The sequence below is a fragment of the Peromyscus maniculatus genome, chromosome 19 (assembly GCF_049852395.1).
Source record: "Peromyscus maniculatus bairdii isolate BWxNUB_F1_BW_parent chromosome 19, HU_Pman_BW_mat_3.1, whole genome shotgun sequence".
NCBI lineage: Eukaryota > Metazoa > Chordata > Mammalia > Rodentia > Cricetidae > Peromyscus > Peromyscus maniculatus.
In genome coordinates this window covers 51875737-51895135 of record NC_134870.1, presented here as the reverse complement: position 1 = coordinate 51895135, position 19399 = coordinate 51875737, and the positions used below count along the sequence as shown (strand labels likewise).

The 19399-nt window shown below is 52.4% G+C and overlaps 1 protein-coding gene across 2 annotated transcripts in view; it reads left to right on the top strand.

The window, feature by feature from the left end:
- Nucleotides 1-292: 292 nt before the first annotated feature.
- Tcof1 (treacle ribosome biogenesis factor 1) overlaps nt 293-19399 on the top strand; it is a 34930-nt gene continuing 15823 nt past the window's right edge. For both annotated transcript variants that reach the window (XM_076555323.1, XM_042263831.2), the window contains exons 1-14: nt 293-508; nt 2708-2763; nt 4845-4987; nt 8226-8299; nt 8992-9178; nt 9733-9806; nt 13137-13364; nt 15164-15379; nt 15602-15817; nt 15925-16107; nt 16251-16418; nt 16583-16663; nt 16825-17007; nt 19171-19308. In XM_076555323.1, the coding sequence (XP_076411438.1) occupies nt 401-508; nt 2708-2763; nt 4845-4987; nt 8226-8299; nt 8992-9178; nt 9733-9806; nt 13137-13364; nt 15164-15379; nt 15602-15817; nt 15925-16107; nt 16251-16418; nt 16583-16663; nt 16825-17007; nt 19171-19308 (2055 nt within the window). In that variant the 5' untranslated portion in view covers nt 293-400. The remainder of the gene's footprint in view (nt 509-2707; nt 2764-4844; nt 4988-8225; nt 8300-8991; nt 9179-9732; nt 9807-13136; nt 13365-15163; nt 15380-15601; nt 15818-15924; nt 16108-16250; nt 16419-16582; nt 16664-16824; nt 17008-19170; nt 19309-19399) is intronic.

The window sequence follows — 19399 nt, the reverse complement described above, 5'->3', positions numbered from 1 at the left end:
GGTCCTAAACACGGTGTGAAATGAATGAGTAATTGGAAGCTGGGGCCAGTGATCGGGAAGTTCGAAGATGACTAAAGACGCCGCAGCTATCATTAAGGCCAGGACAGTAAACCCCTTAAAAGGAGTAAACCAAAATTAAGATGAAGGTTTCATGGCCGTCCCGAGGGCAGGTTCCAATCAGGCCACGCCTCCCAGCCAATGGCAGAGCTGATTAGCCTCCGTGGCCCCGCCCTCTCGGACAGATTGGCCCACTCCAGCTACAAGACTACACTTCCCAGCGCGCCGCTCGGCTGAGTGACGCAGGGCCGGAAGTGAGGAACATGAGGTCCTAGGGCGCGAGGGAAGAGGCTGGCGGGGGGCGAGGGGGCGTGCACGTGAATAGGCTGGCCGGATCTCTGGCATGGCCGAGGCCAGGAAGCGGCGGGAGCTGCTTCCCCTCATCTACCATCATCTGCTGCAGGCCGGCTACGTCCGCGCGGCGCGGGAAGTGAAGGAGCAGAGCGGCCAGGTAAGCGTCGGAGGGCCGAGTGCAAGTCCTAGAGAGCAGTAGCCCGCGCCCCTCCCAGGAGACCCGGCTAGAGCCGGTCTGAGATGCGGGCCAGGGGGTGCAGGAGGAGCATTGAGCTCTGCCCTACCCCCTGCGACTTCCAGCCACCTCCCGGGGCTCAGTTTCCTCCTCGGTGCAGTGGGCGGGCCGGAACCTCTGATCCGAGGCATGCAGCTTCGTAATTCCCGCCCCGGTTTCCCGGTAGCCGCAGGTTTAAGTTTCCCTAGTCTCAGGCCACGTGGCTCTGTGCAGTTTTCCTAGGGCACCCAGCTAGCGGCTGGTCTTGGGGTGGATTGTCACCACTCTTGTTGCGAACGCCGAACGAAGGCGTGCGGGCCCTTGACTGTCTTTGGTTATGACAAGACTCGAACTCGTGGTGCAGGAATTTCAAAGTTCTTTCACTTGGCAACTTTTAATTTGGCCCTGAGGTGCAAATGATGATATGGGGAGCGCCAGTCTCAGACCCCTCTACCCAGTCTCACAGCCAAGTAGAGGGTGCAAAAGAATCACAAAAGTGACTGTATGGTTAGCATTGTATTAAGCTGTAGAATGGGAGATTTGAGATACTAAAACATGGGTGGCCGAATCTGGGTGGGGAATATCCAGGGACATGCTTCCCTGAGGATGTAGTTGATTTGAGGGCTCAAGGTAGTTAGAGGCGCTGATGCCCTGAGGTTGGAGTGGAGCTTCCAAGTGTCCTAGTTTCCAGAAAGTTTGCTGTGCCTGGAGTTTGAAATACACGACTGGAGAGTCTCCCAGAGAGATGGAGGCAAAGCAGACAGGTTGGAATGATCCGTGATGGGTGATTCCCAGAAGAACAGTGGTAATCAGTGATGAGATGGATATTGACCTGGTTAGTCACTACCACTTCGGGTACAGTGAAAACTGCAGGGCCCACTGGGTGTGGTGGTCCGTGCCTTTAATCCCAGCACTCTAGAGGTGGAGGTGGGTAGATCTGTTGTGAACTCACTGCTAACCTGGTCTGCATAGTGTGTTCAAGGCCAGCCAGGGGCTACATTATGAGACCCTGTCTCAAAAACAAACTAACTCAAAACTGAAGAAGGTTGCTGGGCCCTGAGATGTTATCTCTGGCTTTTCTGGACCTTGGTTCCCTTCCCATTCGTAACTCCAATTATATAACTTAACAGATAGGGCGAGTGACGACATAGTGCCCATCCATGGTCATAGTTTGTGTGCCCAAGCAAGAGTGTCCTGCTCTTACAGAGCAGACACATAAAAATAAGCTTGTGGATTAGCCTAGCTGGATTGTGGCAGCTGCTGGCCACAGGGAGGCTATGGGATGTCAGGCTCCAGTTACAACTAAGGTGGTCAGAGAAGTCTTATGGAGAGGATGACATTGGAGTAGACTAGAAGGAAATGAAGAGTTGGTAACAAGAATGGCAAAGGATGCTGCCATGTTTTTTTTTTTTTTTCCTCTGCATGTGGCTCTTTTGACTCCCATTGGATCACTTTGGCTGTTTGCTCTCCACGTTCACACAGTGTGTTCTCAGCCTAGGCCTGTTATCTGTTTTCCTCTGTTTTAACTAAGACCTTTGCACCCACCAGGCAGTGGTGGCGCTCCCCTTTGATCCCAGCACTCAGCAGGCAGAGGCAGGTGGATCTCTGTGAGTTCGAAGCCAACCTGGTCTACAGAATGAGTTCCATGACAGGCACCAAAGCTACACAGAGAAACCCTGTCTCAGGGGGAAAAAAGACCCTTGCACTATTTGGGCTTAGTCTCTTTCTAGACATCCAGTAGGCTCCAGTATGTCACCTGGAAGCCTTCAGGATTTGGACTGTCTTGTGTTTGGGGGAGATTGACTAGCCAAGCCTTTGAAAACCATCTACGAGGTTAGGTAGGGAAGGCTCTGCCATCTGGCTTCCATCCCCGATCTGTGCCAGGGATGTCGGGTAATGCTAGTTTGGACTGTTCACATGCCCAGCTCTCAAAAGTCCCTCTTACCCTTGTATCATATTGAAAGATTTGTAGCTGGAACTGATTGCCCTTCTTGACTCTGGAAGCTTTTGAATGGTGCTGGTAACGCCAAGTAGATATCTAAGAGCAAACAGACCATTTTTGAGGTACCTGTTGCAGGCCCAGGGAGGGTACAGACCTATTGGGTTGGGTGCTTATTGAAGCTCTTTATTGTTTCTCTACAGAAGAGTTTCCTGACTCAGCCTATCACCCTTCTGGACATCTATACACACTGGCAACAGTAAGTCTGGTGGAAGGGAAGGGATGGAGCAGGTTTCTCCCTAACTAATCATCTTTGCAACAAGCCAGTGTACTCACGTGGCCTAAGACGGGACCTGATAGCCCACTGTGGACACACTTACCACCTTCAGAAGTTGGGTTACCTCACATGTATGGGGATTTCTTTGTGTGTAGTTTGTCACAGGGGAGGCATTCTGAGCTGGAGCTCACCTCTTTTCTTTCTTTTCTATATTTGTTTTATTTTGTTTTTGAGACAGGATCTCACTATGAGACCAGGCTGGCCTCCAGTTCTGGGACTAAAGGCATGCTGAACCATGCCCAGGGGAAGCTGGAGCTCTTAAGAATAAAAGCTTGTGGTGGCTCAGGCCTTCTTTAATCTCAGCATTGGGAGGCAGAGGGTTCAAGGCTAGCCTGGTCTACATAGTGGGATCCTGACATAGAAAAACAAACAAACAAACAAAAGAATTGAGACAGCTGGTTTCTTTTTGTTTGTTTGTTTTGTTTTCTTTTTGTTTGTTTTGACTTTCTGGTTTTTTTGAAACAGAGTTTCCTTTGTATCCCTGGCCTCAAACTCAGAGATCCACCCGCCTCTGCCTCCCAGGCGCTGGGGTTACAGGTGTGGGCCACCACCGTCCAGCCGGTTTCTTCTTTCTGGTCACTCACATTGTAATCAGGGAGGCAGGCAGGAGGCAAAGGTGGCCATAGTGGTGGTAAGGGCAAGTGAAGGCGGGTGTCTGGCACCGGACATGAGCACTTACTGAGTGTGTGGAAAGTGAGGCTGGTAGTGAACGCTCCCTCATGACAGCTCTGAAGGCAGGGGATGCCAGGCTCTGGGGGAGAGCGAAGGTCCCCCTCCCGTCCATACTCAACACTCCTCTGCCGCTTGGTGAGCACGGGGCACTCGTCCTTGTCCTCCCCGCCTTGCCCAGGTGTGCAGAGGCTATTACGGTACTTCCTTCCCTGAGCCGCGCCACACACTATTTCCTGCCTCTGGCTCCCTCTGTGGGTGAGGGGCACAGAGTGGACCAAAGATCTCACTGGCCAGAGCCAGCCTGGACCGGTGATTACCTGTGAAGTCAAGCCCAGACATTAGCTGAATGACCTTGAGCAACTTCTGTGAGCGCCTAGAGCATCTTCATCTGCGAAGTGAACATTGTTACCTCATTGCCTTGTGAAGCTCAGAGAAGGTGGTCTGTTTAATGAAATCCTAGAACTGGCCAGTGGAAACCCTGCCCGGTACTCTCCTCAGATACCATTCTTGATAAATCGGAGAATGAGAAAGAAGATGGGAAAATCTCTCTATTCTTGTGAAACTCACATTCTCTTGGGAGGAGACGGGTGGAACAAACTGATACATGTAATAAAAGCAGCTTCCTGACAAGTGGCCTCCTAGGAAGAAGGGACCTTGGCAGCACATCCCAGACTGACAGAGCAGTGTCAAACCCAGCTGGGAAGAAGGGGGCTTGGACAGTGGCTTCCTGCAGGGGGGATGGGGAGGTCAGAGTTCACTCACACATATACACACACACACACACTCTGGCCAACCCTCCCTGCTTCTTCCTTGACCCAGGCCAGTTCCATAATGGATCCTTTCTCCAGGTATACACCAGGCACTGGGGGACGGTAGTGAGTTGCCGTCCTCCTCTCTGGGGCCCGTTCGTACAACGTGGGGGACTCATCCAGAAAGCAGTCTGCAGAAGACCGAGAAGGAAATGAAACTGGATGGCAGCGCAGAGTGCTGTGGGGGAGGGGTGTTAGTTAGCAGAGACACTTTGCACCACACTCAGGTTCAGGAAGGGAAGATCAAGGACCCCAGCACAAGAGAAGGACACAGTTCTAGGGTGAGAAGAACCCGGATGGTTCTGTACGGTGCCCCATGGGCTGTCGCCAGGTACCTGGTGGTTGTTGGCTGCCTGTGACACTGAGAACAGCAGTACTTTAGGAAGTGGGTGAGGATACAGTGCACAGACAATTCCACACTGTGCTGATGTCGCTAAACTCTTTGAAGGAGTAGATGAGTAGATGAGGAGTAGATTTGAGTCCCAAATCTCATGGATATGTCCTGTCTTCTCTGTCCTGCAGGACCTCGGAGCTTGGCCAGAAGCAGAAGGCAAAAGATGATGTGGCCCTGCAGGCCAAGAAGTTCCGGGTGTCAGACCCCGTTAGCAGCTCAGAGAGCTCGGAGGAGGAAGAAGAGGAGGCAGAACCCAAAACTGCCAAAGCCAGTAAGAACCCTTCCTGCCAGGTGTTGTGTGGGGTTGGGGCCTGCCCCTGGGACAACTGTGGAGTGCCAGTCTGCTCCACAACAGTGTTCCCCTCTGAATCATTCTTTAGTGTAAGCCCAGAAAAAAATGGGGCTTTTCAGAGGGAAGTTAGAAAGTTCCAGGGAGCCCTTCCTTTGTGGCAGATGTTGTGACCCCAAATTCTGAGGATCCAAAGGAGAATCATAAGATCCCAGAAGGCTAGATGTGGTAGTGTGTGGTGATACTTTGTTAGTACTCTAACAACATTTGCCTGAAGATCAGAAGACAGAGCCGGCCACTAGATTAGACATAGAGGTCAGACAATAGTGTCACACACCTTTAATCCTAGCACTCAGGAGGCAGAGACCTATCTGGATCTCTGTGAGTTCAAAGCCGCCCTGGACTACATGAGATTAATCTAGTCTAAAAGAGAAACAAAGCCAGTCAGTGGTGGCACACACCTTTAATCCCAGTACTTGGGAGTCATATGCCTTTAATCCCAGCTCTAGGAAGGTTGAAACAGGAAGTGATATGGCTGGGCAGAGAAAGAAATATAAGGCTGGAGGAGACAGGAGTTCGGTGCCCTTTTGGCTGAGGGCTCATGGGCATTCAGTCTGAGGATTCATAGGGACAAGATCTTCCCCTTTTAGCTGAGGAGTTGGCCAGGTGAGAAGTGGCTGTGGCTTGTTTCCTCTGTTCTTTCAGCATTTACCCTGATATCTGTCTCCGGGTTTTTATTATAAGACCAATTAGGATTCGTGCAACAGTGGTACACACATTTAATCACAGCACAGAGACAAATGAATCTCTGTGAGTTTGAGGCCAGCCTGGTCTGCATAGTAAATTCCAGTCCAGCAAGGACTACAACCCTGTCTCAAAAAAGAAAAAAAAAAAGGTCCACATAGCTGTTCAGTTCACCCCCCAGAGCTGTTTTCAATGCTACTGCTAAAGATGGGAAGGAGACCACATTTGTGCAAGTGTTGGGACCACTTCAGAAGGTCTTGACGGTCCCTCTTATGAGTGGCCTTAGGGCTGCTTCAAGAGTTGCTGGTTGTTTTAGTTACTGTTCTATTGCTATGAAGAGACACCATGAGCAAGGCAGTTTATATATTTAAAAAAAAAAAAAAAAAAAAAAGCACTTAACTGGGGACTTGTTTACAATTTCAGAGGGTTAGTCCATGATCGTCATGGTTGCAGGCAGGCAGGCATGGCATTGAAGCAGTACTTGAGAGCTTTACATCCTGGTCTGCAGGCAAAGAGCCAGTGTGGGCTTTTGAAACCTTAAAGCACAGCCCCAGTGACACACCTCCAATTCTGCAGTCTTGTGTTTAATTTATTTTACTTGTGTGTGCCAGATGTTTGAGAGGATACTGGATATATATTTTATATCTTGATCTTAAATGATACATGCAAAGCAGGTCCAGTTTGTATGTAAGAAGCATACGGAAGAAAAATACAGGGTTTCCTGTCCTTGTCCCCATCACGTCCTGCCCATGCATGCCCCTTGGCGGGCAGCCTACAAGCCTGCCCTGTTTCTTCCAGTCAAGCAGGTGTCCCTATGTGCATGTGGACAGAATCCTGCTTCAAACAGAAATGGCAAATGTTTGTACTGACTGGGTATTTGGTAGTAATCAATTCTTAAACAATATCTTTCATTTATTCTCTGACAATTTCATACACGTGTACAATATTTGTTGACGATCATACCCATACCCTGCTCCCCCAGGACGCCCCCAATATGCCCTCCCACCTTAATATCCTCTTTTTCGTGTTTATTTTGTTGTGATCAATCCACTGGGTCCAGTTAGTGCCGCCTGCTCGAATGTTGGCCAGTCTTGTGTAGTTAACTCTAGCTACAGCGAGGTCATGAGAACGACCTTGTCATGTCCATATGACAGCACTTCACCAGCTCTTGCATCCTTTCTACCTGCTCTTCTGTAGTGTTCCCTGAGCCCTGGAGGCTTGATCTGTGTCCCGTTTAGGGCTGAGAGCTCAGTCGGCACTTACTCTCAGCTTTGACAGGTTGTGGGTCTCTGCATTGCTGCCCAGTGTAGAAAGGTGAACACACACACACACACACACACACACACACACACACACACTCTCTCTCTCTCTCTCTCTCTCTCTCTCTCTCTCTCTCTCTCTCTCTCTCTCTCTCTCGGGCAATTTGACATCAAAACAACAGTAGTAGGTCTCCTCCCATATGTGCCACCCCCCACCCCGGTCTGCAGTCTCTTTAGCCAGTAATCAATTTTTAGAACTATGGTGATGGACTTGTAATTGACTTCTTACATTTTGGGTTTTTGTTTTTTGGTTTGGGTTTTTGTTGTTTTTCCTTAGTTCTTCTTGAGACAAGGTCTTGCTATGTAGTCCAGACTGGCCTCAAACTGAGGAACATCCTGCCTCGGCTTTCTGAGTACTAGCATGATAGGCATGTGCCACCACATCTGGCTTGAGAGTCCTCTTTGAAGTATTTGTGGGTCACATGACAGGATGTCAAGCATTTTCTTCAAAATAATGTGTGATGTGGAAGGGGAAAATGGGGCGGTATGTGACTAAGATTGGCTACAAGTTGATAGGAAGTCACAATAAAGGCCAGAGCTATGTGTGTTTTGTGTACTTGGGTGCAGAAAAAGGAGCGTTGAAGTGCCAGGAAATAATTCAGTCGTGCTGTCCGTTTCAACAATTGTCCCATTAATGATAACATCCCCTGTACTTGAGATCTAAGGTGACCGTTCCCTAAAACCATCCATAGTCTGTATCTCAATATCTCCAACCAGGCCCAGCTCCTGGGTCAGCACCATTTCCACCAGGAAACCGCTTACCTTCCACAGAGCTTTCTCTGTCACCTGGGGCTGGCCGCCTGATCACTGCCCTGCCTGCCAGGATTATCAGGACAGAGGGTTGGCACCCTGTGCAAAGAGCGCTGGCCAGAGTCAGGCATGTTTTGTGGTAGTCGGTGGTAGGAATGTAAGCCCGTCCTTTCCCTGGGGGCCTCCGAGTCTCATGCCATGGAGCAGCTGGGAGTCCCTCAGGGATGCCGACAGGGTAAGCAAGCTGATGCATCACAGAGCTCTTCCTCATGGTTCTGGGCTAGGCCTCAGGTCCTCATACTAACCCTAAGCGGCCAGTACCAGTAGGACTGTGAGTTGGGGTGAACTCTGCCCATCTTCCTCAGATGAGAAGAGGCCGCCTTGCTCACGGTGTTTGTGTCTTCCAGCCCCGAGACTGACATCTGTCAATTCCTCCGCCATGGCTGCAGCTTTGCCGCCAAGCATGAAGGAAAAGGCCCAGGTGAGTTACTTCGGAGTCATTTGTTCCCTGTGGGAGTTACATCCAGTAGAGCGTCGTCTCCAGTGTCGGGATAGGGTGGTAAGGCTCAGTCTGTGTCTTCACCTGTCTGGGCCTCGGGTGCCTCTTCTGTGAGCTAGAAGTGATCCTCGTTACCTCGAGCCACATGGCACATGGGCGTTTCCTTCCTCCCCTGCTACACTCACCTGGTCACTGAGTAGCTCTTCTCCAGTACCTGGTGTGTTGTGGGCTCTGCTGAGCAGCGGAGTACCATCATAAATAAGATTTCTGTGTTGATGCACTCTACACATTTTTCTAAAGCAGAAAGTACTGAGAAAATGTCATTTGTCGATAATCTGTAAACATTGTTGCAGTTACAGAAATGATTATGCCACTGAAACCAGAACATAGCAATAATCTGTAAAAGTAATGATGAAATAATGATATCACTGCTTAATGCAGAGCAGGAGCTACTGTGACCCAGGAATGGTAATGCACTTAACGCCCGAGAAAGGCGTCTTCATCCACTATAAAGACGGGTGACAAATCACGTGACTGTTACAGGCCAGAGCTGCCTGCCCTTAGGCTAGGGAAGGAGGTGGGGAGTGTCCATGTTGGGCCCGCATGTGGGGGGGGGGGCTCTGTTTCTCATGTGTTCTGTCATGACAGATGCTCATCCCTCTCGTACTCTGTAGGCAAAGACCAAGACAGTCAACAAGATGGTCAACTCTGTGTTGCCTCCTGCATCGGGAAAGGCAGTGGTCCACCTGCTCTCGGGGAAGTCACCCAAGAAGTCAGCAGAGCCCTCGGCAAACACGGTCTTGGCCTCAGAAACTGAGGAGGAGGGCAGTGTCCAAGCCCTCGGTGCCACTGCCAAGCCTGGTGAGAGGCCCCCAGAGCCTGGGATAAGGAGGCAGGCCTAAGCACTGGTGTGCTGTTTGGGACATTCTGAGTGCAGGTTTGTCTCTGTGACAGTCAGGGTCCTGCACCGACAAGCATTTCCCCCATTCCTGACCTCCTAGGTCAGCTCCTCAGACAAGACGGGCTTTTCAGAGGGTGGCATTTCCTGCCTTCTCTCTCGGGTGGGTTACAGGGATCACTGTGGCCACTTAGAAACTAAATGGAAAGGCATATGTCTGTTTGCATTTCTTAGGCAGACTAGGTATGTGCCCAGTCTGTCCCCCGTGCGCCAGTGTGTTAGCAAAGAGTAACTTAACCATCGGGTGCTGCTAGCCTTACCAAGGCCTCAAGAGCGATGAAAAAATGGGTAACGAGGGTCCCCACCCCAGCTGGGGGGCTTTGGGTCAGGGCAGATAGCTGACCCTGTACAGGTGAGAAAGTGCTTGGCACCTAGATTTGACTAGCAGCTGGCATGGGGGTTCTGGGAAGGGAGGTGAATGTGGAAAGGGTACTCAGTCCCCTGTGTCCATCCTTAGGAATGTTGTCAGCGGGCCAAGCCAGCAGTTCCAGTGACGATACCTCCAGCTCAAGTGATGAGACAGATGTAGAGGTAATCGGCACCCATCCCCAGGCATGCATGCTGCCTTCCAGCCTCTGACCCTCCCAGAAGCCTTGCTGGTGTTCCGGATCCCAGTTATCCGCTCAGCAGTCATGTCAGCAGCTGGAAAGGTTACAGCCGAGGCTGAGCAGTTGTGGGATGAAGAACATGGTTCTGCTCAGGATGTGCTGAGCATCAGGGTCCAGTGTGATGAGAGGGAGACACCCTCCTGGATGGTAGGCATGGAATGCTGGGAGAGGAAGACATAGGATCAAGAATGTAACTGCTGGGGTCAAGGGTAAGGCTGCTGAGAGGACTCTGAGCCTAATGGAGAACGTAGGTGCTGGGCTAGAATTGGACAGGACCCTTGGTCTGCAGCCTCGTCTCTGAATTTTTTTTTTTTTTTTTTCTTCGAGACAGGGTTTCTTTGTGTAGCTTTGCGCCTTTCCTGGAGCTCACTTGGTAGCCCAGGCTGGCCTCGAACTCACAGAGATCCGCCTGGCTCTGCCTCCTGAGTGCTGGGATTAAAGGCGTGCGCCACCACCGCCCGGCCGTCTCTGAATTTTGAATACTTAACACCAGAACTTGAGTCTACAAAGTGAGCTAGGTAGGCAGACTTCCTACCTTCGTGGGGAAGGAAAACAGGAAGCCATAGGGGTCAGTCAGCCTGACACCCGGTGAGCAGATGTGGCAGAAGTCACAGCACCAACAGAGACAAGTGGAGGGGGCTTGTGTGTCTGAAGCACGTGGAGCTGCAGTTTCTTGTGTGAGGGGAATGTGGCATGAGAGGAAGTTAGACAAGGCAGAGCCTCGGTCCTCTGTCTGAGCTAGCAGGCCAGTGTAGGTGTTAGGGGTTATCTGTAGGGTCACTGAGGGGCTGTCACAGGGTTTCAGACACAAAACTGAGGTAGTGAGGACCACTGGAGGGTTGACATAACCATGACAAGGTGTCCCATTTAGAAATCCTGTTAGTAGGTGTAGCCAACCTGCAGCCTGATACAAAGCCATCATCTTATATAAAACATGAGGGTATTTTTATTTCGGTTGTTGGATCCTGGGCATGAACTTTGTAAATGACAGTGTTGTATCATAATGTCAAATGGTTGGACAGTTTAGATGGAGGACCTGCAGGAGCCAGGGATAGATTGACACAGTGCCTAGGGTGCTGCCCCACCAAACGCAGTGACCCTGGGAAGGCTGAGCCATCCTCATCTATCCAAGATGTGGCCACAGGCCGCTCCTTACCTTCTCTCTTGCTGTCGGGCCCTGAGTATCATAAGGACACCTCTGGATCCCCTCACTCCAGGCCTTGCTCCTGGAAGTCTAGCACCTGAGTATAGCACATTGGACCAGAAACCAGTGTGGATCTCTGGCAGCAGTGAGCCGTTTGGGAAGAACGGGATACTGAAGGGTCGTGTGGGGCCTGGGCGCAGAAGTAGAGCAGGGGCTGACTGACCTGCCCGCTACCTTAGGCTGTCAGTATTTTGGGACACTGAGGAATTCCCAGGAAGAAGCTCATGCCAGTGCAGATACCAGGCGCCTCTCCCTGGATAGCTGCCACAGGCAGATGCTTTTTAGTTTGAGGGTCCCCTCAGGATGGACCCTGTTGTGTGTCAATGGGCATGGTGGCTGAGTTCTGCCTGAAAGGTAGCCAGGGGTCCTATAAGCCTTTGTGCTGCCCTTGAACAATCTGTGCCTTTTTGGAAAAAGGGAGTAAGACTCTGCCTACCTCTGGGAGATAGGAGAGCGTGTGCTTTTAGGAAGGGGCTTGTTCTAAAGATGTTTTACAATCTTGCATCTAAGCTGTTAACGCCCATTATGCAGGATACACAGACAAGGAACTTCCCTTAAGCATTCAGGAGGGTGGAAACCAGCAGGGAATTAGCATAGGGAAGATATCAAGGTCAAGGTCAGCAAGCAAGGCAACAGTTACCCAAAATGGGGGCCAGGGTCCTACAGGTCCCCCTTTTACTAGAAAATGAGCTTCTGACTTAGGTTGCATGGGACGTCAACAGGTCACCTTACCCGTCATGGAGATGCCTGCCCAGGCCACACAGGCACTCTGTCTTTGGTTGGTGAGCACCCCCCAGGCATTACCCATCTCTGAATACTCATTATCATACAGGCTCAATCGTGTGTGAGCTGCAGAGTTAACTGCTGCCAAAGATCTCAAAGTGGCGCTGGGCTTGCAATCTGTGTGTTCAACACAGAAAAGACCAACAGAAGTCCTAACCCACCCATAGCCAGTAGGCTAAAGGCAACTGAGCCATTCCTAGGAAGGGGCTTGTATTGGTTACTTTTCTGTTGCTGAGAATGGCCCCTATAGGCTCATACATTCGAATGCTTGATCACCAGAGAGTGGAACTGTTTGAAAGGATTATAAGGATTAGGAGGTGTGGCCTTGTTGGAGGAGTTGTACCCACTAGGGGTGGGCTTTGAGGTTTCAAGTTTCAAAAAGCCATGCCAGACTCCATTTCTCTGCCTGTGGATTAGGATGTAGCTCTCAACTACTTCTCTAGTACCATGCTCCCTGCTGTGGTGATAATGGACTAAACTGTTATGTCTTAGGATTTCTACTGCTGTGAAGAGACATCCTGACCACAGCAACTCTTATAAAGGAAAAACATTTAATCGGGGTGGCTTACAGTTTCAGAGGTTTGGTCCATTATCATCACGGTGCAACAAGGTGGCGTGCAGGCAGACATGGTGCTGGAGAAGAAGCTGAGTGTCCTACACCTTGACTTGTAGGCAACAGGAAGTGGTCTGAGACACTGGGCATGGCTTGAGCATGTATGAGACCTCAAAGCCCACCTCCACAGTGACACACTTCCCCCAACAAGGCCACACCTACTCCAACAAAGCCACACCTCCTAATAGTGCCACTCCCTATGAGCTTATGGGGGCCAGTTACATCCAAACTACCTCACTCTGAAACTGTAAGCCAGCCCCCAATGAAATGCTTTCTGTTACGAGTGTTGCCTTGGTCATGGGGTCTCTTCATAGCAATAGAACAGTGACTGAGACGCCAAGGCAAGTTCTAAGAGTTTAATTGGACTTACTGTTCCAGAAGGTCAGAGTCCACGACGGTGGCACAAAGGCATGGCAGCAGGAACAGCTGGGAGCTCGCGGCGTGACTCAAAAGCGGGAGGCTGAGAGGGAAACCAGGAGTAACACGAGTCTTTGGAAACCTAAGCCTACCCCATCCTTCTCAAACAGTTCTACCAGTGGGGAACCCAGTACTCACACATGAACCTCAGGGCGCCCTTCTCGTTCCTGTTGCCACGGAGCTTGACAGCAAATGGGAAATGGTTTTCCTCTGCTGCCTCTGTCTCCTGCTTCTAGGTGAAACTTTCGGTAAAACCAGCCCCGGCCAAAGTGGCCCCAGCCCCTGCCAAGGAGCCACCGGCAAGAACAGCCCCAGGCCCTACCAAGTTAGGGAGTGTGACGCCCCGGCCCCAGGCAGGCACGCCGGCCGCACCAGGGAGGACTGCAGACACAGAAGAATCCGAGAGCAGTGAGGAGGACTCCGAGAGTGAGGAGGACGAGCCCCCCGCTGGGATGCCCAGCCAGGTGAGCCCAGGGAGGGCCGTCCCTCGGCCCACTGCCTAGGGCTGCCGATGCTGGCAAAGCCACTGTGTAAAGAGGGCCCATTCTGGAGTTCATGGAGAAGAGTGGGGGCTTCAGGCCTGTGGAAATGGCCCTTTGGGCCCACACTGCAGCGAGAATGGCTGACTCCTGGGGGCAGGTCCTACACTCCAGTGATTACATTATATTTGCCTTGGTTTCCATAGTGGCAAGAGTACGACTGTCCTCAGCATAGCTGGCCCTGCTGGGAAGAGAGAGACCCAGAGTTTTCTTCATTCTGGGTCTCTTAACTCACGCTCTTACTGCCTCAGCCTCCCAAATTCTGGGGTTCCAGTCGTGTACTATATCATGAGACACCATCACAAAGGCAGCTTGTAAAAGAAAGTTTAACTGGGTGCCTACAGTTCCGAGGGTTAGAGTCCATGACCATCATGGGGGAGAGCAGGGCAGCAGCCAGGCATGGAGCTGCAGCAGCAGCTGGGAGCTTAGATCTGATCCACAAGCAGAGAGCAAGCTAGCTGGGAAACCTCAAAGCCAGTGACACACCTGGAACAAGGCCCCACCTTCTAATCCTTCCAAACAATTCCATCAGTAGGGGACCGAGTATTCAAACTTGGGAGCCTATGGGGGCCATTCTCATTCAGACCACCACACGTGTCCTGGGGAGTCTTGAGAGGTTTGAAGTTCTTCTCTCAGCTTTTCTAGCCAAACCAGACCCTGAGCAGTCAAACACTAGAGAGACTCTCTTCTGTTCCCGTTCGGGGGAGCCTTTCCCGTGGAGTGTAGTTCAGCTAGCAATCTCATGGCCCTGAACCCAACCTGAGACGAGCAGAAAGGTCTAGAAAGCCTTTACACTTAGAGCAAGGAGGAACCAGACAGGGCGGTCCACATCTGGACTGGGAGTGGGGGACAGCATGTGTGCAATTGTGAAAGCGTTAAAGACAAGCTGGTTGACGATGTGAAGTGGCCAGGGAAGGCCCCAGAAGGAGGAGAGCTATAGCCAAGGACCTGAAGTTGAAGGGGGCAGGGCACATAGTTGGGCGTTGAGGCTCTGAGGTGAGTTACAGGTGTACAGACCCACCCTGCTCAGGTTCAGATCTGTAGAGAAGCTGAATGCAACTTGTGAGGAGTCATTGCTCCTCACAGAAGGTCTTAGAAGGTCCAGAGCCACTTACTTTCCAGGAAATTTGGGACAGGGTGGACAAGACCTTCATGAGAAGACAAGGCCTGTGGCCGCCCTGCCACACCCTAGAGGCAGTGGCAAGCCTTTGGCTGAGAAGAATAGGGAGAGTGGATGAAGAGGAGGCCATGTGGGAACTGGATCTGGGAGGCTGAGGACAGGCTTTCTGGGGTCCTGTTGCGGTCTGTCACAGGAAGCCCAGGGAAGCTGTACTTTCCTGTGTTCAGGCTGTCCCTTACCAGCTACCTTTGCATACCCTATCTCTGCCCTGAGCCCTGCCAGCTGTTCATGAACTGACCAGACTCAGGCCAGTGCCTGTACCCACAGAGCGGACTTTTCCAGCTGAGGATTTAACCACTTACGTGCAGGGGCTGTCCATCCTGGTGTCACTGGGGGCTAAGGATGTAGTGGCCAGGTGAAATGGGTCAGGGCTCTGGTGCTCAAAGGATATGGAGCTGGTCATTGCCAAGGAATCAGAGGGCCAGGGTAGCTAGGACTCCAGTGAAGGTGAGAAGGGAAATTGGTGTCTCAGGAACCTCTGGGCTTTTTCCTGATGGCGTCACCAGAGGAACTTAGAAGAGTGAATTGGTTTTGTCTTTCACAGGTGAAGGCCCCTGGAAAAGTTCCTCAGGCCGGAGCTGCCTCGGTTTCTGCCAAGATTTCTGGAAAAGGGCCCATCTCAGCACCACCAGAGAAGACTGGGCCCACAGCCGCCCAAGCCAAGGCAGGAAGGCCAGAGAAGGATACAGAGAGCAGCAGTGAGGACGATTCTGACAGTGAGGAGGAGGAGGAGGAGCCAATTGATGTCTCCACCCCTCAGGTGAAGTCTGGTTGGGACATCACAGCCTAGACCCAGCAGGCCGCTGGACCTGTCCACTCAGCGGGTCCTAGCCCACCTGCTCTGTCAGAGCCTTGCACACATCCAGCCTATCCCTTCCTACTGATAAGACTGTCTGTCTGTCTGTCTGTCTGTCCGTCTGTCTGTCTGTCAGAGCTTTGCACCTACCCACCTTCTGATTCACTCCTCACTTTCTCACACCAGGCGAAGATTTCCGGGAAGAACCCTCAGGTCAGGAGTACTTCAGCTCCTGCCAAAGGGTCCCCCCAGAAAGGGGCTCCTCCAGTCGCCCCTGGAAAGGCAGGGCCTGTGGCGGCCCAGGCGGGGAAGCGGGAGGACTCGGACAGCAGCAGTGAGGAGTCCGGCATCGACATGGGGAAGACACCAGCCGCTGCACCCCTGAGCACAAGTCCTGCCCAGGTGAGGCCAGGAGCCCCGTGCCCTGCCTAGAAAAGGCCTTCTGGCTGCAATCCTCGCCCTTCAAAACCAGGGCACCTTCCCCTGATCTCACCCTCTGTCACTCACAGATGAAACCTCTGGGGAAAAGCCCTCAGGCCAGACCGGCTTCCGCTGTGAGCCCGGGGTCCTCAGGAAAAGGCCCTGGGAAGGCCGGGTCAGCAGCTCTCAAGGTCCAAACGGGAAAGGCAGAAGAGGACTCGGAGAGCAGCAGTGAGGAGTCTGAGAGCGACAGGGCCCTGACCCCGGCCAAGGTGAGCCCTCGCAGGGCCTCAGCTCCGGAGCCCGTGTGGCCGCAGGCTCCAGACCCTTCCCTCCAGGCGTCCCTGCCTGTGTCTCCAGTTCCTGCATGTTCCCTTCCTGGGGCTCCCCACTGATCCCGTGTGTCTCCCTCCAGGCAAAGGCTGTGGGGAGGAGGGCCCCCCCTGCTGCGCTCCCTCAGAAGGCGGTGCCTGTGGCCACCCAGGTCAAGAGTGAAGGGCGCAAAGACGACTCCCAGAGCAGTGAGGAGTCCACCGACAGCGACGAGGAGGAGGCAGCACCAGCAGCTTCCGCTCCGGCTCAGGTGGGGAGCCCGGGGAGGAGAGGGGGCGCCTGGCCGGTACACCTCCTCTCAAGAGTTATGTGGGTTCTGGTTGGCAGGGAGGCCAGGAGGAGCTGCATCCCAGAACAGATGTGGCCTGTGAATCAAGGCGTCCTCTCCAGCCTTCCTCTGCGCTCTCTCCACAGGCCAAACCAGCTCTGGGAAAGCAGGCAAAGGCTTCCCCGAGGAAAGGCACCCCCGCCTCGGCCACAGTCGCCCCTGTGCTGGTGAGTACCTCATCCTCTAGTGAGTGTGAGTCAAAAGCTGCTCCTGGTGCCACGAGGGTACAGGTGAGGCCCGCATTTGCCCGGGTGGCTCACTCACTGCTCTCCCCCAAGGGGCATCTCAGGCCCCTGTGAGAAACCCTTTCACCCCCTTGTCTTTCTAGGGGACATCTGTGGGGAAGGGCCTCCAAGGGAAAGCTGCTTCGGGACAAGGGACGGCCTCAGTGCACCCTGGGAGGACAGGGCCTCCGGTTGCCCAGGTCAGGGCTACAGCTCAGGAAGACTCCTCGGGGGACAGCGAGGAGGAATCCAGCAGTGAGGACGAGGATGAGACCCCCCCAGCCCAGGTGAGGTAGGGAGGAGCCAGCCTGGACCAGGACTGAGGATGGCTCTCCTGAGGCTGCTCTTGGCCCCGGGAGCACAGCATCCTGGGACTCAGACACAACCGGGCCTCAGGTTCCCCTGCCCTCTGTTTCCTGGGCCCCCGGCTCTAGGTTCCTGCAGATCTGGCTGTGTCCCATGCACGCTGCCCGCTGCCCTTCTGGGCAGGCGTTCTGTGGCTTTGGCCTTCAGGGAGGTCCCACCCGGACAGGGTGCGGTACTGCGCACCCTATTCCAGCAGGATGAGGTGGGGCCGTGCGGGGGTGTTTTGCAGGAGGGCTAGCCAGGCGTGGCACCTCAGATATTTTAAGAGGAATGGCCTATCAGTGAGGAACTGAAAGTCACCTGGTGACGCAGAGGGGAGGAGCTTCAGGCAGAGAAGCAGCTGTACAGAAGCAGAGAGCTGACTTTTGTAGCGCCACAAGCAGGGTGGGTGGCAGAGGCCAGGGGCGGGTTACCTGAGTTCAGGTGGTGGTGTCTGCTTTTGCTCTTTGGGGGGACCCACCACCCAGCTCCCATATAAATCACACATGGAGCTTATTAATTATGAATACGCAGCCTTAGCTTGGCTTGTTTCTTGCCAGCTTCCCTTAACTTTAATTATCCTGTCTAGTTTTGCCTCCGGGCTTTTCCCATTCTCTTACTTCTGTAAATCTTACTCTTACTTCGTGGCTGGCTGTGTAGCTGGGTGACTGGCCCCTGGAGTCCTCCTCCTTCTCTGGCTACTTCTCTTTTTCTCCCAGATTTCTCCTTCTATATATTCTTTCTACCTGCCAGCCCCACCTATCCTTTCTCCTGTCTTGCGATCAGCCAGTTCTTTATTAGACCCTCAGGTGTTTTAGACAGGCACAGTAACACAGCTTCACAGAGTTCAACAAATGCAACATAAACAAAAGCAACACACCTTAGAATAACCCACAGCATTCAGGTCCAGCCGTACAGCCTGATGAATGGTGCTATTCCTGGGGCCTTGGCTACCGTCCTGTCAGAAATCCACCCTTGTGGGCAGAGGTAGGACCTCACCTGCCCCCCTGCTGCCAAGGGACCTGTCTTACTGGCTCAGATTCAGGGAATCGGACCCCTCTTCTGACGTCCACGGGCGTCAGGCGTGAAGGTGATACATAGACGGATGCACAGGCAGACACTCCTCTGCATCTAAAAAACCTTTCAAAGGAAAAAGGATGTGAGGCTAAACAGAAAGAACCTAAGCTTGAGCTACTCCCGGAGCATATATAAGTTTAAAAAAAGAAAGAAAGAGAAAAAAACCCGAAGCAACGTTTCTGTCTTGTTCTGTTGCTTCCTCCTCGGTTCCTACTTCATGGCCTGAGGCGGATGCTTGAGCTCCAGCTCCCTCTGCATTCCAGGGAGAAGACAGACACAGGTTTACAGCTTTATACAGCGCTCAGCTGCCATTAAGCAGAATTTAGTGACGCGGCGCCTTAGCTGAAAGGGAACCTACGAAAGTTTTGTCTGGGTAGGACTATACCTCCTGGCTGTACAGTGTGGGGTCTGAGTGGTTGTTAGTGACGCGCACTCTGTTAGACACGCAAGCTCCTATTTAATTGTTGCAGAAATCTCACAGGTGTTTTATTATATACTCCGTTCCTAGAGGGTGAAAGTGAGGCCGAGGAAACTTCAGTGATTTCTCTTTTGTCGGTGGTTTTGTTTTGTCTCGGTTTTTTTTTTTTTTTTTTTTTTTTTTTTTTTTTTTTTTTTTTTTGGTTTTTCGAGACAGGGTTTCTCTGTGTAGTGTTGCGCCTTTCCTGGAACTCACTCTGTAGACCAGACTGGCCTCGAACTCACAGAGATCCGCCTGCCTCTGCCTCCGGAGTGCTGGGATTAAAGGCGTGCGCCACCACCGCCCGGCTTTGTCTCGTTTTTTTGTAGACAGGTCTCACTGTGTAGCCCTGGCTGTCCTAGAACTCACTCTGTAGACCAGGCTGGTCTCAGACTCACAGAGATCTGCCTCCTGAGTGCTGGGAGTAAAGGCGTGCGCCACCACCGCCCGGCTTGAGGGACTTCTGCAGTCCGCCTTGCTGTTAGTTGGGAAGAGTCTCTGCACAGTGTTCTTTGTTATTGCTCTGTGGCAGGTCCCCTTCAGCCTTACTAACTCCCTTCCTTCCTGCCAGGCCAAGCCCTTGGGGAAACTTCCTCAGGCCAAAGCCAACCCCCCTCCCACTAAGGCGTCTCCAGCCAAAGGGCCAGCGTCTGCATCAGGAAAAGTGAGCACTGTAGTTGCTCCGGCAAAGCAGGAGACCCTATCCAAGGCAAGTTGGGACCCCAAGCCACGAAACAAGTTGGGCTAAGTCTAAAAGGGGGTCCAGCTGTGACCTAGCATTGATCACACTCTGCCCAAGT